The 22,305-nt window shown below is 56.7% G+C and overlaps 1 protein-coding gene across 11 annotated transcripts in view; it reads right to left on the reverse strand.

The window, feature by feature from the left end:
- Window positions 1-2,274: 2,274 nt before the first annotated feature.
- Window positions 2,275-22,305, reverse strand: part of Elfn2 (extracellular leucine rich repeat and fibronectin type III domain containing 2) — a 49,425-nt gene continuing 29,394 nt past the window's right edge. For 6 of the 11 annotated variants that reach the window (XM_041671984.1, XM_041671987.1, XM_041671989.1 and 3 more), the window contains exon 2: window positions 2,275-8,461. In XM_041671984.1, coding sequence (XP_041527918.1) covers window positions 5,601-8,063 — 2,463 coding nt within the window. In that variant the 5' untranslated portion in view covers window positions 8,064-8,461 and the 3' untranslated portion in view covers window positions 2,275-5,600. Of the gene's footprint in view, window positions 8,462-14,948; window positions 19,315-19,629; window positions 19,749-22,305 lie in introns of all 11 variants that reach the window. The other 5 variants (XM_041671979.1, XM_041671978.1, XM_041671983.1 and 2 more) reach the window with 2 other exon arrangements.

A 22,305-nucleotide genomic window follows, 5' to 3' on the forward strand; every position in this document is an offset into this window, starting at 1 on the left:
TCCTTAGAAACCCTTTGAACAATGTAACTCCGCAACGCACCAAAACTGTATTCATGGTTATTAAGATTTTTAAGTGGGACTCTCGTTGGAAGCCCAGAATATATGTACTATTCTTTTCTGGACTCTTTCTCCCTCAATGTCCTTGCTTAAATGTATACTAAAACCTCCTCCTCCTCCTCCTCCTCCTCCTCCTTCACCTCCTCCTCCTTCTTCTTCTTTTACAAGATCTTGTCTATCCCAGGCTGGCCTTGCACTTCCCATATAGCCAAGGCCTCCACCTACAGAGTGCTGGGATTACAGGCATGTGCTGTCTGTCATGCCTGCTACTAGGGAATGGAACCCAGGCTTCTTGTGTGCTAGGCAAGCACTCTACCAACTGAGCCACATCCACAGGCCCCACAGCCTCAGTAGACTCGGGCTCTGCTTTGTGTGGACACACCGTGATTCTCTTCTGCAGCAATGAGTTGGGGCTGCCCTGAGGCCTGGTCTCTGAGAGACACCTCTGGCTCTAGGCGGCAGACTGTCTTCCAATGGCCACTAGCAACATTCCCATGCAACCGCCCTCACAGGGACTAGCTCAGTCCTGGGAACCCACTTTAAAAAGGTCTTCAGTAATCCAGCCCAAATGGACGTGGGGCACACTTGAGACGGGGGAGTCTGAAGCAGTTGGAGGAATAGGGAGAGCCTGAGGGAGGGGAAGAGCCTCTGGGAGGCAGGGGCTGAGTGTGGGGGGTACTCTGGCCCCAAAGGGTAAGCCTGAGGCTCCACCTAGCATGGTAACCCACATTCTGCCGGACTACAGGAGCCCATAGGAAGCCTTGATTCTTCAAGGCAGGGATGGTTCGCAGCTATTAGGGAAAAGTGGCTGACGGTAAAGAACGTGGAAGAGGAGTGATCAGCGGGTGACCAGGGTCCAGGGATGGGTGCCCAGGCCAGGTCTAGAGGCAGCCTAGGAATCCCACCTTGCAAGAGCAGGGAACATGGCCTGGAACAAACGGGGCTCCGTGATCACTGTCTAGGATGGTTTTCCTTCTGCTGCCCGTGTGCCTCCCCAGGGATGTGCACGAGGGAGGCCAGAACCACAAACAAGGCACCAGGTCACCGGTACTGAGTGACTTCCAGGTTCTTGTGACAGGGTGGGGTGGTGGGAATGCACGACCATCCCACGTTCCCTGCTAGGCACTCCATGATGGCACTACCCACTCAGTTCCGTTAGCCAAGAAGAGAGGACGTGAGACGCTGGGGATGCAGTCAGTGCAAACCTCGGCCCCGTTGTTTTAAATAAGAAATTTATTGCAAATATAGAAATTGATTCTCTCCATACAGGAATCTCCAAGGTGAGGAAAATGATTTCGTGCCATTCAGTTTAAAACAGGAAAATTGGGGGGAGAGGCAAATGGAAGGAGGAAAAATAAATGAAGTTACCCCCTAAAAGAAGACAAGGAGAGGGTCCGAGGCCCCCAGGAGGAGGCAAGTTCCGTACACAGCGAGGGGTCACAGGTTCAGAGTCCAGGGCCCGGAGCCCAGCTCTGCAGAGCTCAAACCAGGTGCCAGGCCACCGTGCCTCCGGGGGCTGACAGCTCCTGAGGAGGGTGGGGGGTGGGAAGCAGGGAGGAGAGGTGGCTATCAATGCCCAGACCTCTACCGCAACCCTGTGCTTGCCTGGCTGAAGAGGGAAGAGGAGGAGGACACCCCTGTGGGAACCTCTGGTCTCCCTGCTGTTCAGCAGGGAGCAGATGGCATCTGGGGGAGGGCACTGGGGCAAGTAGGGGGAGATATTGGTTCTTAGAAGTGGATGTAAAAGTCATGGAAGGTGTCAGTGTGTGACATGAGCAAGGAGACTGGGAGAAGATACCCTCTCCTGGGGCTGAGGGGGGGTCCCAGAGAGCAAGCCTTGTCAAGAGGGAAAAGCATCAAGGGGGTAAGGTCACCCCACAGGTAGCTAGACACCCCATAACTTCCCACACTTTTTCCCACCCACCCACACCCTGAAGAGGCCCCCAACCATGTCAGGATGTGCTGGGGCAGAGTGATAGAGTGGCCAGAGAAGAGGTTGGGGACAGCCAGCAGGTCCAACACCTCTCCCTCCTGTTTCTGTCATCTCCTTGGAGGGATGGGAGACCGCCTGCCCCACCTTCCCCCATCCCTCCCTTCATTCTCTGCAGGGGCCTAGCACTGTTGGGGAGCCTGCATCTCCCCCCCACCCCCGCAGTTTCAGCCCCTCTTGAAATGGGAGGTTGAGAGGGCCGTTGCTTCTGTCCCTGTCTGTTCCCCTCTGGGCCTGTCTAGGGAGTTCCCTTTGCCCACTTTAACTCCTTAAAATTCCTGGATTGTCAGCACAGGTGACTTCTCATCATGAACATGGAGGCCCAAGGGCCAGCCCAGACCACCACCATCACTAGCTGCCTCCTCTGCGCAGCCCAAGTCCTCCTAAGGTGGTCAGGGTTTTCCTCCCGCTCTGCATAGGCTGCCCCAAAGCTTCCTGCTCTGTGCTCAAGAGGGAAGAGAGTCAGAGGGCCGAGGAAGTGGCAAGCTGATACAGGCTCCCCTGTATCCGGCGAAGACTAAGCTTTTTATTTCTGGAAGCCACATGTTCTAACAAAGGCGGCTTCACAGGTTCTTCTCTGCCAGGACTGTCTCCAGATGACTCCGTGAACCCCCTGTGTTTCCCCTCCCTGTGCCCCTAGAACTACAAAGCCAGGGGCTTCACTTGGACCCAGGGAGAAAGTATGTATTTGTCTTTTGTTCCAGAGGGAAACTCCAAGGGCCTTACCCTGGAGGACTGGCCAGGGCCGCTGGAGGGCCAGACCGGTGGAAGTGCCTATGCCTTGGACCCTTGCTCTGTCTCAAAGATCCCTGTGACCTGGGCCCCACTGTTGGAATAGACCCTCTCTTTAAGGTCCTCCTGAGTGGCATCTGAGGTTTTATAAGTTGTCTTCAACCAGGAATGATGGTTGAATAGTGGGAACAGAGCCCAATCCTCGGTGGGGACCCTCCCTGGGCATGACAAGGCCCATTCCCCTCTTGCAGGGCCCCTCCAGGAAGCCCCAAGCTCTTGACCTCCTATATTCAGTATGGCTGATAGTTCCCCATCCTGTGTGGCTGGCTGAGCTGCCGGATAAGGTGCCTTTTTATAGAGGGCCCCAGCTTCATCTCCAAATGGGAACAGGTGGACAAGAATCCTGTAGCCCCTTCCGCAAGAACGTGGCCTTGGGGACACTCTTCCAAGACTGCCTTCCCTGGTGGAGAGGGAGGAAAAGGACCAACAGAGACGGAGTGGGACAGAGAAGGGAAGGGGTGGTGATGGAGGAAGGCAGGCAGCACTTGTGGGCCCAACGCCCAGAAAGATGGGAGAAGGATACGGGACGGGGTGGGGAGGGGGGGTGGGAAGGCAGGGCTAAGTTGGTGGCACCTGTTTTGGGTCTTCTGCAGAGCTGGCCCTCCCTGGATTTCAAGAGCTGCTCGGATCACATGGAGGGCAGTAAGGGTGGGGAGGGGAGTCTGGACAAACTGGCACACACGACAGATGTTTGCTCAGAAAAATACAGTAAAATCGTCATGCAAAGATAACAGGGGTCTGCTCGCTCATACCCCTGGCCTCTCGGCCTGCCTGCTCTTCTTGGGGTGGTGGGTGTAGGGTGGGGTGAGGACAGGTTTGTGGCTGGGGGAGCGCTGCTCTTCACACCCAGGCTGGCCAATCTCCTCCTCTCCCCAGGAGAACAGTTTTTTTTTCTTTTTTTTTTCTTTCTTTTTTGCAAATGTCACCCCTGAGTGAGCCCTGGGCTCGGCCCACCCCAAAGTCGATGTAATAGAGGCGTTCAGTCAAGTCTCCCACCCCAGTCCTTCCCTGTACCCCACCCCCAAGGATAGCCCTAGCTTTCCTGGTCAGAGTCCTCACTGGTCAAATGAGATGCCACCCCCATTCCCCCCCCCCCCCCACTCCACAGTCACACTCTCCATCTCAAGAAACCCAAAAGAGTGACAGGAGTGAGGGTCTTTGGAAGGGTTCGGGTAGAGCCAAGGAGGTTCCTCCCTATCTCAATGGCAAGCCAAAAGGCACACGGGCAGGGGGTAGAACTGCCTAGTGCGACTATCCCCATCCTCCATAGGCCCACTGCCTATTCAAAGGCAAAGGCGGTGCCATAGGCTAGCCTCAGGTCTCCAGAAGAAACTCCAGAGTTTATCTCTAGAAGCTGCTGGCTCTTGAGCGAGCTGCCACCTGGCCAGGCCTCCTTAACCACCCTCTGCTACCATCCACACTGAGAGAACTTCAGAGCCCAACGGTTGGTCAGTTAGTCCCTCTGGGCACCAACTGCCAGGCACTGGGTTGCCGTGGCAACAGACTAGCTAGGAAAGGGGAGGGGCCAGGAACCTGGCCTGCTCCCTGACCAGGGCCGTAGGGGGCACCTCACTGTTTGTGCTTTGATTGGTGTTGGGAGTGGGTCAGAAGAAGGACTGTGGTCATTGCCATGGAAACATGGGAGCCCCTCTAGCCAGGGGGTGAGACAGGGTGGGGTGGAGGCAGATGCCTTCCTAGGCAGGCCAAGATGCTGCACACAGCAGGGGCCAAGCAAGTGAAGGTACAGGGTGCAGGGAGGAATCCCCACATTCCAGATCACCTCCACACTGGCCCCAGGCCTTGCCATTCACTGTTGCCTCTCTGTAGTGGGTAGGGGTCTGGGAGACCCAGAAAAACTAAGGGGCTGTGGCATGGGGGCCTGCACCTGAGATACCAGTGGGGAGCAGGTCGGCCCACCACCCCAACCCCAGGCAGCTCCCTGGGGCTACTTGGAAGACACGTGAAGGGGTTTGGTGGCACCCTTTGCCTCGGCTTCTCTCTGGTCAGCAGGACATTCCTCTCCCCTGACCATCTAGGGCTAGGGACCACAGTCTTTCACTTTGTGGGTGCCCATGAACTTTATAGAGAAGAAAAGCACCTGCCTACCTCAGTCCCTAGACCCCCTGAGACCACAGCTTTGGAAGGAGTAGTTGGTGGAGGGGGCAGGGCCCAGAGGAGCAGCTGGAGGAGGGGCCAGCACTGGGCCAGGAAGCTGTGAGACAAAGCTGTAACCTGGTGGGTGAGACCCCTGGGGCTTTTCCTCTCTGGGCCATCCATAAAGTGGGAGGAGAGGATGCCCAAAATCCACATGCTGCCAGATCTTCAAGGGAAATGTTCCCCAGCTTGGAGGATACCCTCCCTGAACAAGAGGGCTAGCTATGGTTTGCTTCTACCCCAATCTCTTTTTCCATCAAACCCGCCTGAGTCCCAGACCCCACACCTTCTCTGGTCTCTTTCCCCAGCCCCATGAGTCCCTTGGGCAGCACAGTAGAGACAACTGGTTTCGGTAGCAGGTTGTAAACTTTAAGGAAAATATTTGTTTTCCTGCCCGTTATTGTTGGGTGTTGCTTCACAGTCAGGTGGTGGTCAAGTGTATGTATGTGTGTGCGTGCGTGCGGGTGTGCGTGTTCGTCCACTCCTAGGCCCGGGCCCCTTGGTCCGGACCCTTTGGCCTGTCCCCCGCCTCCCGGCCACCCTGGCGGGGCCCATCCCCCGAGTGCCCCTGCCCTCCCCCTCACCTCACCGGTGGGGGAGGAGAGGGTCACAGCTTCTGCTGGGCTGAGACCCCCTTCCAGTAATCAAGGATGTCATGCAGGTCCTCATCCTTGGCGAACTGGACCTTCTTGCGCAGGGCATGGCCAGCAGCCATGTACACCTCCTCACGGTGGTGCTTCTTGTAGGGCCGGAAGCGCTCCCAGATCTTATGTGTGCTCTCAGACGAATACTCAGGGCTGGAGGAATACCCTGAGTAGTAATGTCTGGGGGAGAGCTGAGAATAGGTGGAGTCACGCTTGGAACGGGTCAGTGGCTTGAGGAAGGATACGCGCTGGCTCAGGCTGTCATTGCCCTCCTCGTAGTAGAGAGCAGGAAAGCTGTGCCGGTGCTCGCTGCAGTGGTAGGCCGGCTTTACCTCCAGGTGGTGAATGCCACCACCCCCACCACTGCTACCACTGCTGCTCGTGGGCACCAGTGGAAGCCGGTCCAGCGGGCTGTTGAGTGGGCTGCCTTTTTCTATGTACTTGGAGTCGGCCTTAGTCAGCCCAGGGGTACTTGGATGGTCCGGCACGTCCAGGCTAAAGACCTTGGCACTCTTGATGGAGCCACTGGATGACACGCTGCAGGTCTTGCGGGACACGGCGGCATCAGCGCTCAGCTGGCGCTGCAGCGGGTGGTGGGAACTCTCCTTGTAAGGGGGTGACAGGAAGCTGGGCCGCTCTAGAGCCCCAGGGGTGGCAGCTGAGGGGGCAGCAGTAGCTGCAGGGAGGGACTGGCACTCGAAAGCCAGATCAGAGTCCCCACCACCACTGCCACCCCCTAGGAAAGAGGCTGAGTCAAGCTTGAGGGCATCGATACAATTGTTAATGATCTGGTTGACCTTGTCCACTTCCTTGGCAATGGTGGAGATCTCAGCCGCTGAGCCCTGGCCATTTTCAATGTCTGGGAGATCTTCCTCAGGCCGGGCCAGGCTGTCCCCTGCAGTACCCGTGCGCACCTCAATATAGTTGCCTTTGGTAGCTACCTTGGGCGTTTCTAGCCCGGCCTCCAGCCCTTTGGAAGTGGGCAGCTTCTCCCCGATTATGGAGGGAATAGAGGACATGCGGGCCACAGGCAGCACGGGCGGCTCACCCAGCTTCTGGGCCGCATGCACAATGGAGCCGGCATCCACATCGGCACCATAGCGCATCTCCAAGATAGTCTTCTTGACATTGACAGACTTCTGCTTCTCCTCCTGCATGCGTCGCTTGCGCAGGCAGTAGTAGACTGCCCCCAGCACGATGACCATGCCGAAGAGGCAGCCCAGGATCGTCATGATGTAATGCGTGGTGGTAGAGGTGCTGGGGGCCAGGTCCCCAGGCACGGGGTCCCGCGTGGTGAAGGTCAGACAGGTGTGGTTGAAGCGGCGGCTGTTACGCAGCGAGGTGACGCAGAAGGTGTACTCAGTGTGCGCCCGCAGCTTGTCCAGCGTCACAATCTCTTTCTTGTTCTTGAGCGTCATGACATCAGAGAAGTAGCTGTTGTTGTACTGGACCAGCACGTACATCTTGCTGTAAGGATGCGGGATGATGACAACCAGGGTGGCTGAGGTGAAGGTGACTTGGTGCAGTTTGATGGCAGGTCCAGCAGATGCATCTGTGGTAGACGAGGCCGGCGGCTCCACTGAGAGAATCTCATCAGGATTGAAGCCTGAATTCTCATCGGGCTCCCTCTGGGCATCCGTAGAGTAGGGCGTGGGGTGACTCACAGGCCGGGCAAACAGGGAGCCATTGCGGCACTTGGCCTGCAGGACAGTTATGGCATTGAGGCTATGGTAAGGTCGGGGCACAAGCAATGGGTAACCAGCAAACTCCCTCGGTGACTCACACTGCAGGCGGTCATAGTTCTTGGTGACATTGTTGAAGACCACAAGCCAGGCGAGGAAGCCGAAGAGGTCACACTCACAGTTGAAGGGGTTGCCGGCCAGCTCACACACCATCAGGCTGGCAAGGCTGGCAAAGGTGGCGCCATCAAGACGGCTGAGGCGGTTGGAGGACAGATCGATGCTAATGAGGCTGGGGCACTCGGAGAAGGCGGTGGGCGTCACCACCTCGATGAGGTTGTGCTGGACAAAGAGGAACTGCAGGCGGCTCATGCCACGCAGCATGCCCTCAGTCAGGTTGCTGAGCCGGTTGTAGCCCAGCTGAAGGACCTGCAGGCTCGTCTGGCCCAAGAAGGCACCGTCCTCAATGTAGGAGATCTCATTCTTGGTGAGGTTGAGGTCCGTGAGGTTCCCAAAGCGATTGAGTGAGGAGTAGAGCACAGCCTTGAGCTTGTTCTCGTTGAGCCGCAGGTCGTGCACAGTGCTGTTGATGTGCTGGGGGATGGTCTCATATGGCGGCTGGTTCTGGCTGCAGATGGCCAGCCACACGTAGCCCTTGTCCCCCTCGATGAGCCAGCAGTCAGCATGCACAGCACCCGGCTGGCACACGCACAGCAGCGCCGCTGCACACAGCCCCAGGCGCAGCATGGCCCACGCTTCAGCCCCTTATAGACCCAGCTGGGGTGAAGGGCCAGAGAACAGAAGGACCTAGCGGCTAGAGGACGGGACCGGTAGCACAGTCCTCCCTGGAGCCGCCACCATCTTGGGGGTGACCTCCAGCACAGGAGCCCTGGGCAGGGTGGACACAGCTGGCTCCTGCTGTTGTGAAGGGCTACAAGCAGGCACTAGGCGTTGCTTTGTGGCTCTAGGTCACTGTCAGAAGTGCAGGTTCCCAGGCTTTGACTTCTTCTTGCTCTTCCTCCTCCTTCTCTTTGGGTTCAGGGGTCAGAACTTCAGGCAGTTCCCATAGGAGCCAGAAGTGCAACACTGGGGGACGGTGAGCGAGGTGGAGACAGGGAGGAAGAAGCCCATCTGTCACCTAATTCCTGAAAGGTGGCATCAAGAGAGAATGGCAGGTCAGTGTGGGGGCCCAACCTCTCTTGTTCAGATCAGTGTAGGCTCCCATCCCTCTTTTATCCTCCTTCAGAACCAGGGACTCCGCACCAGCAAGTGCCCCAGGTTCCCTGCTTCCTCAAAGCAAGGGAGGGCTGGGGTTGTCAAGGCAGGGAAGAGAGAATCAAGGAAGAGTTACAGTAGGGATGGGGATAGTCTGAGCACCAAGACAGAGAAGGGAAACTGAGAGGAACGGGTGGGCCCGAGTGCCTTGACCCCCTCCAGGGCACACCCAGCACACGGTGTCCACAGGCAACTGCTGGCCTGCACAACACCTACAAAATCAAAGCTCACATGGGAGGCACGCACACACACACATACACCCCTAACATCTGTGTGCATGACAGGCATGTCCACACATCTTAGTGGGCACCCCCAAATCCAGATGAGAATTAAGAAGCCCAGCAAAATGCCTCATTCTCCAAGCCCAAAGATAAATAATTCATTTGTTGTGTAACTGCTCTTGTTCCAAAAATAATTCCCTTGTCTCAGCTTCCGTGGGGGAGGGGAGCAGAATGTGCTGGTGGTGGGCCTCCCGTGTGGTGGGGTGCAAGGGCCAGGATCTGGCAGCAGGAGGGCTGGTCCTGTTAGCATAACTAAGCTAAAGGAGACGGGTCAAGAGTTAGACACATTACCTAGTCGGGTACTCCCAAGGACAGCATGCCGCCCAAAGGGGGGGTCAGGACTTGGGACCAATACGATTGGATCCCTACATCCCCTTCCAGAATCAGAGACTCAGAGAAGGACAGGGCTTTGTCCCAAGTAACACAGCAAAGCCTGGGCCAGGATCAAGGCTCCTGAGACACTCAGGGTCAGGAGTCAAGAGGCCCTCCCTGCACAGCCTGACTGTGGGTAAATCACTCTGTCTCTTAGCTACTGCTCTTCTGTACAGTGTGGGGGAACCCAGCCCTTTCCTGGGTAATTTGATGGGAAGCAGCATGGTGACTTGACTGCTCACCCTGAGCCACAGAGGACAGGACAACAGCAGGGGTCACAGCCCACAGCCCATCTGATTCATCCTTCCCTTTCCCACGAGGAAACCAAGTCCCAAAGTCTGCCCTGGGGAGATCTGGCTAGGTCCCCTGCAAGCTGGACTCGGCCAGACCTGGCTCGGGCTCACACCCTGTGCTCCAGACTCCAGAAACTGCAGAGGCCCTAGACAGTTGTGTTCCAACAAGGACACAAGATGGTCCGAGAAATGCACATTTGTCAAAGAAAGCCTTGAAATAGTGTCCACAGAGCCACCTCCACCTCGGCTCCTCCCCCAGGGAGACTCCAGGAAAGAGCTTTGAAAAAAAAAATGTCTAGACTTTGTGTTAAAGTGAAGCCAATTTAAAACTGTGACCAGCAGAGGGAAAGAGGGAGGGAGGCGGTGGGGACACATTGAGAGGACGCTCCGGCAGTGCGCGCTGAGGTTTCAACCTGGGTCAGAGGCCAGTCTGACACACCTTTCTCCCTCCCCACTGCAGGGCCAGCGTGGGTGTCACAAGGCTGCCCAGGCAGCCAACAGCTCATCTGTCCTCACCCGTACCACACAAAACTGTCGTAGCTGCAGAGTTTGGCTCCTGTGACACAGGGCCTCAGTTTCCCCTCCCACCAGCAGACAGATTGTCCCAGAGGGGGTAAAGTCCTTCCACTTGCCATCTTGAGAAGCAGGAACCAGTCTGTCTGAGAGCCCTCAGTCTGTAACGCAGGTCCTCCTTGGTCTAGGAACCACATTGGCATGCAGGTGCACACACAGGTGTATGGCTGACTCAGTACGCAGACACAGGGTGCTGATATATATGCACCGAGACAGCATGCAGGCAGGCACATAAGCATGAGTGTGTGTGTTTGTGTGTGTGTGTGTGTTCTTTGTGCACACACACACAGGACATGTGCAGCTATGATCAGCCAAAGGGACCCATGCTGGTGTGTGGAGGAGTGGCAGGCATGCATGTCTGGGGCCTTGGTAAGGCAAGCAATTATCCACCCCCTCAATGCCATTTAAGCACATGTGTATTGCTCATACAAAACCAGCCACACAAAGAGTCCCTCCCCCTGCTTAGATCTGAACTAAACCAATATCACCTTAGCCAAGACCAGGCTGGCTAGAGCTGTGCAAGATACCAGCAAGTAGGGGGTAGGAAGAGGCCGAAGGAATAGGTTTAAGGGGGCCCTGGTTCAGAGAGGTGCTGGCCTCACTCGGCCCTGCCCTTCCAAGACAGGCCAGGGTAGGCAGAAGGCTCATGGTTCCCCAAAACCCACAAGGTGACCCTGCAGTGGCCCTCTCCTGCTTCCCTTCTCCAGGGATGGCTTGGGCTGAGGCCCGGCTCCTACTCTCCCTGTGACGCACAGTGGGGATGAGGTTCCCATCACTGTGTCCCGTGTGTGTTAGTTGCCCTGTCCTCATGCTGGGCTGTCTGCCCACCACCCGTTGAGGCCTCGTACTGGCAGGGATAGGACAAGGCCACAAAGATGCTGACAGCAGCACCTGGCTCCCCGCCCAGTCGTTCACCCAATCAAGGTGCAGGTGTGCAAGGGGTGGGGGTGGGGTCTCAGGGGTCAGACAGGCAAGAGCATCCTCCCCTGCTCCCCATGAGGGTGCTCCTCAAACACACAGACACACCTGGGAGGAAGGAGAGAGAAAACCACAGCAATGGTGAGCAGGGAGACAAATGGAGAGCCCTCCACAGAGGACTGGCCACAGGGCGAGGGGGATGAGTCTGGGCATGACAGTGTGGCACAGGTACCCGCTGCCTACCCCCAAGACTCAAGGGGACACTTGAGACTGGACTCAGCTAAGCCCCGAAACACATCTTAGAGCAAGTCAGAGGGAAGGGCAGCTGCCCAGAGCCTAAGATCATGACAGTGCCGAGTCCCTCGGGAGCCATGCAGCAACACAAGCAAGACCACACCAATCCGTGCAGCATTGGCAAAGAGCCATCCAGCCGACTTCAGGCTGGATGATGTCCCTTCCCATGAATCCTTGGATGGAAAGGAAGGAGAACAGCCAGCAACACCAGTGGGCACCGGCTACTGGGGAGTAGAGGGGGTAGCTCAGAGCTGGTGACCGTCTGAGTCACCTAGGCAGTGCTCTTCTGTCTCAGGCTTAGCTTCAGTGGCCAGGTTGGCCCAGCTGGGGTTATGCCCTGACCTTCAAGGACTCAGAATCCTGGTATCTCCAAACTGAAACGATGAGCCTGGGCTCAGCTGGGTTCCAGGCTTCCCGTGAGGGAAACTGGGCCAGGACGAAAGAGGGAACACGGTCCGAGTCCTACATGGATTCAGGACCCAGGATGTCAAGCCCAAGGCCCCAGTGGGATCCTCTTCTTGGCAAGTCCTCACTCCCTGTAGTGCAGGCATTGGCCTGAACCCTGGTTCTCTCACACAAGAAGCTGAATGGAAGCACCCCACAGGCATGGCTGGGGCAACCCAGGCCTAGCAGTACAGCTGATGTGACTTCTATGGCATCAGCCTGTGGTGGTCTGGATGGGAATGGCCCACCCTGAGACTCTTGGGGAACCTCAGCCTTCTCTGAGCTCAGTTTCTTATGTGGCAAAATGATGAGTGCCCAGGTTTCCAAGACCCTCCAGACACAGAGGGGCATACCTGTCGTGTCAGTGAAGAGTCACCTCAGCCGTGCCAACCCAGGCTTCCACCCCCATGAGGACACCGCTCGGCTCAAGGGACAAGGACAGGACATGGGAACGTGTGGTTCGTGTCCTGGCCACCCATGAGAGATGAGAAAATCAGTGGGGATACATCACTTGTAGCAGTTCAGACCTGGCAGATTCCTCTCAGGGCCAGGCTGGCCCAGCCTCCCCCAACGCCATCGTAATAACCACTCAAGACCATGCTGGTACTCTGGATGAGGAAGACAGGGATGCCTTAGGCCAGCCAGAGCTCCCAGCGCTCACCACCATTCCTTTCTAGAAGCTAGCACTGGGCCACCAGGCCACTACCCATGCTTCCGCCTTCAGGAACAAACCTGGCTACTTTCTGGGGCCAAGGCTCGGACCTCAGGATCGGACCCTAGGGCTTGCTGCTGCCTTCATCATCCAGGTCTTCTAGGGCAAACTGCCCCAGGTCTTTGCTCCTCCTCTATAGCGTGGGACATTGTGCTATCACCACTGAACTACCTGGTAAGTTACCTGGGTTTCAAGGGTGACGTGTCTGCCCCAAGGGAGACGGAAGTGTGCAGGCACTGGAAATAAGAGCTTCTGGGGTCAACACGGAGCTATATGACATAGGCAGGCTCATTCCCTCTCTGGGCTCCAGTCTTTTCACCTCAACCCTGTATGACGGATGCCTCCGCTAACAAGACTGGAAGGCTATTCTCAGGGCAGTGGGACGGACACACACTGACCATCTTGTGGGTTTCCTGACCCCCATTTACCTCCACCTAAGAGAAGGAGCTGTCCCCAACTCCCCAACCCCCGGGAGGCTAACTTATCTGTCAATCAAGAAGTCCTTAGTTAAGACCACTGTGTGTCTCAACCTCAGAACCTTTGCACGTGAGTCTACCTGGTACCTACTTCCTCAGCATGCCACAGCCCCTCTGCCTTACCTTAGATCTCTCCTGAACTGCTCCCTACCCTCACCCCTGCTTTGTCCCGAAACCTGAGAGAACCCCCCTTGTTGCCCAGCCTAGCTTTTGCCCCCTTGCTGTACTCACCCATGACATCTGACTCTCCCCCCCTCCCTCCCCCACCACCAGCACAGCACAGCCGGGCTCTGTCTTTCTCACTGGTGTAACCCCCAAGCTTGCTGCAGGCTCGGACACACCAGGTGCTGGGGTTGCCATGTGCAGGAGAGATGGGGAGTAGCAGCAGGAAGAGGGGCCAGGGTGTCAGAGGTCAGAGCTCACCACCAGTAGGCTCACCATGTGTCAGGAAATGCCCTGAGCCTCCTGGCCTTATAACTCCTTACACTTCCCATTTCAGACAAAGAGACAGAGGCTCAGAGAGGTGTAGCACTCTGTCCAAGGTCACACAGCCAGGAACCTAGGCCTGCCTGAGTGCCTGTGTCCACCACAGGACTCTCAGTCGGTGCCTGTCGCTGTGTTCTCTCCATCTCTCCCTGAACCAGGGTGCCAGCTCTTTCCTGCCCTAGGTTCAGCCACTCCAGGTCACTCCTATAGCTGGGCTACCTGGAACCCAGCATCAAGGCCAGTGTCATCTGAGCCACCGCATCTACCATGCTTTGCTTCTTATGCCTGCCTGCATGCGTCAGTGTCGTCCTCACTTTGTCCTAGATGTCACCCAGGGCCCCGGGCCCCGTGTGTTCATTGCCGGACACCCTCAGATCATCCAGGACAGCTGGGGGCCATTCCATCTCCATCCCACCCGAGGTGCTGGGTTTCATCTACCCCGTTCAATCACGTCTCATTAATCTCAGCCCACATGCCAGCTGCTCAGAGTCCCCAGGGAGCTGGCCTCAGCACCCACTCCGCGTTACCCCATGCTGGGAGCAGTCATGGCTTGTGCCATGCCACCGGGAGCACTGCAGCCACAGTCAGGCACCATGTCTCCAACACCCTGCAGGGGTTCTTCTGGTACCTGTCCTGCCACGGTAGACACACTTGCCATCTCTGAGCTTTGGTGGGCCTCCAGAGCCTAGAAAGACCCACATACATTCGGAATATGGAGCTCTTGGCCAGAGACATAACCAAGAAGGAGTTGCCATAATCGGAGCTGGCATAGAAGAGTCTTGGCAATGAGGCCATGAGGCCCGGTGGGTGGGGTCCTCAGGCAAAGCCTGCAGTCCAGGGCCTTTCGTCTCTGGGCCTCAGTTCCTGTTGAACTCAGAGAACAGCAGTGTGCATGGGTCTCTTGGGCTCTGCCACTGTCACCCCCCGAGCTCATAGGTCTTCTACATCTCTGTCCCCAAGGCACCCCAGCACAAACCACAACTAATCCTCCACGCAGGAAGTCAAGGACCTCTATAAGGCCTTGGTCATTGCTGCTGCCCACAGCCTGCCAGCGAGGCCCATCCCTGGGTTGTAAGCGGTTCTGTAATACCTGGCCTGGCCCAGCTCCTTCCCACCTGAGCCTCAACCAACTTAAGACGCCGGGCCCAAGGGCCCTTAGGTGCCCACCTCAAGGAAGCTCTGAAGGGAAGTCCATCCTAGCACTGACTCTTACAGAACCCCCCTACTCAAGGAACTGTCTTTGTTTTCCCCCCTCCTCGTAATATCTCTCCTCCCCTGGACCCACTTCTGGGACTGACTCTACCCCCCACCACTGTACGCTACCCTCTCCCCACCTAGCCTCTCCTCCCCCCTTCTCTACTCATCCCTTCCCCACCAGCCTTTCCTCTCTCCCCACCTGGTCTCTTCCTCCTATCATTCCTGACCTCTCCATCCCTGCTGCCCCTGCCCTCTCCTGCCTGGCTCTCCTCCCCCACTTGGCTCAGCGGCAGTCCCTGGGCGCTACTCACCGGTCTCCACTGGACCCGCTCTTGCACAGTGCCTGCGCGCGCACGCTGCCTCTGCCTGCATGGCCTCCATTCATTCATTCAATAAACATTTATGGAACACCTACTATGTACCAGGCACCGGCTAGGCCCACCCTCTCGGTTCTGCCTGCACAGCCTGCTCCTCCTCCAGGGTCCCAAGGGTGGGCATTTTCCTGCCTTCCAGTATCCTTAGGCTTGTCCCAAGGTAGGGCACTGTAGCAGGGGACCTCTGGGGAGAGGCGGAGGCTCCAGGTCGGAGCATACAGCCCACTGGAGCAGCCTGGCCTGTCAGGGGAATACAGGGGCAGAAAAGGCATCGGTTGGGCCTGGGAGCTTCCTGGGAAGCAGCCTCTGGGCCTGCGCTGTTCCAACCACCACTATACAGAGGCAGAGACTAGGCCTCCAGCTGCTATGCGGTGGCTTTCTCCTCCTCGGCCCCAGGCTCTGACTCATGCAATGCCAAGGGGCCCTGCTTCATCTGGACAGTAATTAAATTTTGTTTTTAGCTGGCTGGCAATGTGGAAAGCTTGGGAGGCTTTTATCTTTAAAGCATTCCTGTTTCTGGAACCCAGGAGCACCCACAGACAGATGGGGTAGCAGTGGTACTATCCTCCCTGACTATCACCCTGACCCCTACCTGGGCACTGAAATTTACAAGGCAAGCAAGTCAGGGACTCTCAAAAGTGGGGGCAGTCACGCCAGCTTGCATGGGGACCCACAGGCAGACTGCTCCTGGCCCACATACTCAACCCTTGCCTCCGTCCCTACCCCCAGTGATTCTGGGTCTCAGAACTCTAGGACGTTAGCAGCATGGGTCTGTCAGGTTGGGAGTCTCCAATGATGAGTCTAGGGTTGTGGCTCTTTGGTCCCACCAGTCTGCAGCTTTTAGGTCTGGGCTATGAGTCGTCCATTCTCCAGGACTTTCAACTGCCCCAGCCTCCCTGGGCCTCCCCTTGGCTTTCAGCTGGGGAATCCTCAGAGTTTCCCATACCTGCTGCCCCTCCGTACACCCCCAACTTCTTTCCTGCCCTCCAACAATGCTACCTAGATCTTTGGGTCACACTGGGAGTTCCAGCTGACTTTCCGGAATAAGCCCTCTTTCCTGCCCCCTGGCCTCTGCTGAGTTCCTAGTCAAGGTTGCATGGACATCAAGCCCAAGGCTGACTCCTGAACCAAGTTTGAACCAAATGTATGCGGGGTCCTGAGCAGCCAGACTTCAGGATACTATGCCATGACTCACTGCCTCTCACCTGCCTCTCCCAGGCCCCAGCACCCAAGGTCCCTGATACACACCTCCCCACCAAGGCTGGGCTGAGGATTCCTCCCAGGGCTGAGCCAGCTGTCTGGATCCTTCCTACCTCCAAGCAGGTGGTCGCAAACAACAGCATGGGGGCCACCCAAGATCACGTGAAACGCCCTCTCCTGGCCCTGAGGGCAGTTGTTCTGGGGGCTGGGGGCCAGACTGAAGGCTGCCTTGGAGGCCGCAGGGGGCCTGCAGCTGCAGCCCAGAGAACAAGGAGGCTCTGTCCGCACCCAGGGCCCCCGGAAACACCACTGGGGGAGGGCCACCCGTGACCGCGGTGATGCCTAAAACCATGGAGGCTCCTGTGTCTACCCCACTCAGTGGGTCCTGTCTTCCTGGCTGTCCTGGAAGTTGAGGGTTGTACTCAGATCACATGGGGCCCTGACATCTATCTCACCCACTGGTCCTGGCAAACTACCTTCCTGTGTGTTTCCTCTGCTGGAAAAAAGAGAGAGAGAGAGACCAGAAGGGCTCTGGCTATAGGTAACAGCTAGGGGGAGCAGGGTCTGGCACATAGTAACTGCTCAATAAAGTTAACTGCTCTGGAAGGTTCCAGCAACTGGCTCCAGGAGCACAGTGCCAGCTGGCAAGTTGACCTTATCACCTCCATGCTGGCAGTGGCTGTGCAGAGGCTGCGGCCTGGTCCCTGCCCTGCTCTTTCCTCTGGTGCTGAGAGCCCAGTACCCCTCTCTGCCTCTCTCCCTGGACCCTCAAAGGCCATTTCCCACCCCAGCCTCAGCCTGTACCCAGCCTCGGTTTCTCTCCCATTGCCAGAGCACAATGGCTGTTATAATTAACGGATTATCTCAGCGCGACAGCTGTGCCCCTTTGAAAATTAGGTTGAATAACAAGATCCTGATGTATGGTAATTTCCTCTCCTCGCCCAGCCCTGTTACGCATGCAAATATTTTACTCCACTCCCAAACACCTTCCCTTCACCGCAGCTTCCCCTTCCTAGGGCTGTGAGCAAGGGTTCTGCCTTCCCTGCACCTCCCGGCTCTCCTGCCACCCATGACTTGGCATCCATTATGCCTCCCTCTGGGGAAACACAGCCATCCCAGCCTGAGGACCCGCATGGCTGCCTTTCCCTGTGCCCCTATTCCTCAGAACCCTTCCTGGGGTCCCATGCCAGCTCTTGGGTGCTCTCAAGCCTACTTGCAGTCCCAGAGCACATCTTGGTCCTCTCCGTGGTTCCTATAGATGGCTTTGTGCTGCCCACCATCACCTAACCCCCCCCCCCAGCCCTGTCCCAGCTGCCTGTCTCCTCCCTGCCACCTAGAAGGACCCTCTTCCCCCCTCACACCCTGTCTGGCTTCTCTCCAGCTTCCCACCCTAGGGAAATGTGTGCCCACCAGCTCCACTGGGCCTGCTGAGTTCTGCTCCTTCAGCATCCTCTCTGATCTGTCTTCAGGATTAGCAACCTATTACAGCTATCCTCCATCTGGCAGAGGAAGAACTTGCTAGAACATAAATCTGAGCATGGCTTCCCCTAACAGAAAGGCTTCCCAAGCTCCTGGATGATCTGGGGAAATTCCAGCACACCTACAGCCCAGCCCCCGTGGTTCCTTGGGAGCCCGGAAACTGCTTTCCTCACCTGGTTGGGGTGCCCCTTGTAGGTCCCTATAGCCCCTGGGCTTTGTCCTTCTCCAGTTCTACTAGGATCCTAACCGCCACTGGCTTTTCCCCTTAGACTCAGTTCTCCAAGGAAGGCCCAAGTCTGAGCCTCCCCACCAACCCAGCCAACACCAGGCCTCAGTAGATGCTCAATAAATATCTCCCACTGCTAAGTGGATAGGAAAGCCAGCCCTCCCCGAAACAAAGAAACCGAGGCTCAGAGTGGCTAATGGTCTCCTACCATCACACAGTCATGCCAGGCAACACCAGGACTTGAACCCAGATCCGAGGTCTGAGTCCTTCTCCCTCCCTGATGAGGCTGTTTGGGAGCAGCTCCTCCACAGTCAGAAGTGGGGCAGCGTCAGCATCTCCAAAGCCTCAGCTGCCACTAAAGAGACAGGATCTCAGCACGGGCTGTCCCTCCCTGCATCTAACCTTGGATCCAAGCCTCAGGGTACTCACTCGTGAAGCAGGGAAGGAGCCACCTCTACTAGGCTGGTCTCTAAGGATGGCTGCCAAGCCCACAGTCTAACTAGAGGCTTCTGGGTGTCTTCCTGCCATGGCTCTTGGGAATACCTTGGGACGTTGATATAGACAGGACAGGAGAAGTCACACAGCGCAGACCCCTTCAACGAGAAGTAGTGGTAGGAGCATAGGCAGGTGGGGGTCAGATCAGACCTTGGACGAGAAGCTTCCCCCTCTGGGCCCAGTGTGCTAGCTTGGGAGCTGGGCCCATGAATACCCACCTCCGGGGCAGTAGTAAAGACTAACAGAGATGTGCCCAGCACAGCAGAGATGCCACACTAACTACATGGCTGCTGGTTCTAGAGGAGTTCCAAGGACAGGAGGAGGAGAGGGGTGAGGCCAAGCAAGATGCATCCCTGACTCCCTCAACATCCTGGCAAGACTGCCACTGCCCCCACACAGAGCTCACACCCTCAAACCTCACCTTCTCTGAGCTCACACCCTGCTGTGTCTTTTGCTAGCCCCCCATGTCCTCCAGGTCTTTGTCCATGGTGTTCCTGAGCCTGGGGAGCTGTTCCCCCCACCCACATACACACCCTGGGGCCAGAACTTTGCCCCTTCTCTGAGGAGCCTGCAGGAGAAGGATGGCCTCCCTGTTCTACCCCACCCCCAATGAGTGGCCCATGGATTCCTGGAAAAGCCTCACCCCACTTTGCCCTCCCATGTTACCGGTGGGGAAATTGAAGCATAGACAGACAGTAGCCCTCCCATGGTGCACTCGAACCCCAGGTTCTGCTGCTCAACCCTCCACGGGGCTTCTCTCTTGGTACCCGAACTATCTGAGAATGGGACCCACACTTTCCTCTCTGTGCTCCCCAGTGCCTAGCCTAAGGCCTGGCGCATAGTAGGCACTCAGTAAATGTCTGTTGAATTGAATTGCACTCAGGGCGGCCAGTCGTCTCTGCTCTGGAAGAGAAGCATAAAGTTAGTGGAGCTGTTTCCATGGCAACCAGGGACTGGACCACGCCGTTGGGGGAGGAGTTCAGTCACCCCCCACACACACACACACCAAGGACCCCATGGGCCCTGGAGAGGCTCCTGGGGAGAGAGAACATTCAGACTTAGGTGAGTCTGAATTCAAGTCATGCTTGCCCCTAGGGCCTCGTAGGTCCCATCTAGAGGTGACACTTTGGTCCCTCCAAGCACGTGACAAGGACCGCAAGAGATGTAGAAGGCATGCACGTAGTGGCCTCCAGCTTAGGAGCTGTGAGTGTTTCGCACCTGATGCCTATAAACTGCCTGGGAATCATGCCCATTCTACAGCTGTGAGGACTGAGGCCTGGGAGCTGCCCTGTGGGGCTGCCCTGGATCCACGCTGTATAGGCAGTCTCCCTGTAGAGCTGGAAGAAGCAAGGCACGACAATTCTCAGACAAAGATACCAACCCCCCAAACCCGCCGAGGGTGGCCCCAGCCCAGCCCAAGCAGCTAAAGACTGTGCAAGCCAAGGACCCAGCAGGAACTCCCAGGCGCAGAAGGGTAAGGTGAGAAGGGGGCTCACCCCTGTTTGCCTCTCCCCAGGGGGTGAGCTCAGATACAGCAGCCCCCCCAGAGGGTTCAAAGGAGTCCTCAGATCCCAGGCTGCCAAAGCCTGAGCAGGCCCAGAGTTAATATAGATCAGTGGGGTCTATAAATACACAGCTAAGTGGGCCCCACGGGACCCCAACCCCAGCCCAGCCCCATAGCTGCCTTCCTTCTTTCCATGTCTGTCCCAGCAAGCTACACCAGGACAGGGACCACCAAGGTCAACCGTTCTACCCCAGCAGGACTGGCCGGGAGAGGCCCTTGGGGCCAAGGCCAGAGCCCCCAGGAAGCAGAAGAGAGAAATGAGGCTTCCCTGGCCTCCTCGCTCTCTCGAAGCCTAAGGTGTCCAGGCTTTTACTCGCTCATTGCCTAGCAGTGTGCAGCCATAGTGAAAGAGGCCTGGGGACCAGAGCTCTGGTCTTCTCTCCAGCAGCCTTTACAGCCAGGAGTCACAAGGGCTAGTCTGGGTGGGCCAAGTCCTGGGCTGCCCTTTGTCCTCTGGGTCCACCCCGACTTTGTGAGGAGGAGGTAGGGCTTTATAGGGAATGAAGCCAAGGGGACGGTCTGAACCACCCTACAAAACCCAGGGTGCAACAGTACCCAGTGTGGCCTCCATGCCCCTCTGGATTCGAAGGATGAAAAAGGCTCCACTGGCTCGTGCCAAGGGCTCCGTCCCCACAGGCAGACGTGGGTCAGGGAAGGAGATGCACCTCCTGGCACTAGGTCCTGCATGCTCAGGATATCAGCCACACTAATAGGAATATTTGAAGGGGAAAACAAGCAAGGCTGAGCAGGAATCGCAAAGTCCACACCCACCACTTCTGGGATCTGAGACAAATGCATACGAACTCATAAACATGGTTCTGAGTAGCAATGGCTACAGAGTCTAGGAGTCACGCATGGGGAAGGAGCAGGGTCTCACGGAAATCTCAACGCAGATGGACGGACTCACACAGCAGACAGAAAAGCTGAGGAGCCCAAAGACTACTCACGGCCCCCTCATTCCCTAGGCCCAGACACTGAAGGCCCTTCTGGGTTCTGTCTTCATGTACCCTGAGTCACAGGATGGCAGTGCAAGCCTGCCTCTCACTCTCTACTCCTTGCTGCCAGCAGCCTGGACAGTAACCAGACCTCTCTGGACCTAGGCATTTCAGCATCCCCAAGGCCACCTCAGCCCCATGCAGCTGCTACAGGAAGCAAAGTGTAGACAGAGGGCCCCTGCCTGTTTATAAACTGTGAAGTGCTGTTCTTCGCTGGTTTCTGTAATCTAGTCTACAGTCTGTAATCCAGCCTAATAAATCCTAAACTTTTCCCCTTGCTCAGGTTTGAACCCAGGGCCTCACAGGTGCCTGCTTATCTCCCCTCACAAAATCCTGTATCAGTTTGGATCAGCTAGGCCTCCTAAGCCTGCCTCAGCCCACAAGGCTTGCCTCAATTGGTCTTCTGGATCCTGGGAACCAGTCACTAGTGTGTTTGCTTGTCTCATCCTACATCAAAGACGGAGAGACCCCCAAAGGTTAACTAACTTGCTCAAGCCAACTGTGCACGACCGTGAGACGGCTTAGCCACGCCTCTGCGGGCCTGCCTGGGGGGTCTCCAGTGCTCTGGCCACTGCGGTCCCCCAGTTCGCTCATGCCCACCTGCTCCCAGGTTACACATTTTCCCAGATGTGTGCAATATTCATGTTTCCGCCAGCAACAGCTCGACACCTCCTCTCCGAGGCCTTCGGGAGTCCCATTAATCATCCAGACACACCTGCATATTCATTAACTTCTGAATTAATACAGGGTCCTTTATTACCTCGGGCCTGCTGCCTGCATTAGAGACACTTCGACTTCATTCATTATTAAACTCCCCTGATAAATGATCACCTCTCTTCTTCACAAAGGAGGGGCACAGCACCCAGACCCCCCCCCCCCCCAGCCAACAGGTTCTGCTCTCATCACCAGCTGCTGTGTGACCTTGAACAAAGCCCTTACCCTCTCTGGGCTTCCCACCTGTTGACCCGGTAGAATCAGACAAGGTCAGTCTCCACTGGCCAGCTTGGTCAAGGTGGTCCTGCCCTGCCCTTTGCCCCTGCTCTGTCAGTTTCTTGGAGGCACTCCTTTCCTGTTTTCTAGAAATGGAGAGACCCTGCCGATCACCCACAGTGGGCTGTCACATAATAATAAGGGCATAAATAATGATATCCCGCAGCACCTCCTGAGCCCTTCCCAGCCCTGGATCTTATGCTAAGTCCAGCACTGTCCCTAGCCTCACAACAACGTATACTTTTCATGACGTGGGGAGGCAGATGTGGGATGACAGGGGCCAGCGAGGTCAAGGTCGTCTCCGCAGAAAGGCCAGAGCTGGCTGTGAGCCCAGGTCTCCACAAA

This window comes from Microtus oregoni, unplaced genomic scaffold, assembly GCF_018167655.1.
Source record: "Microtus oregoni isolate MIOR12 unplaced genomic scaffold, Mior012 000022F_ref0000154, whole genome shotgun sequence".
NCBI classification, from domain to species: Eukaryota; Metazoa; Chordata; class Mammalia; order Rodentia; family Cricetidae; genus Microtus; species Microtus oregoni.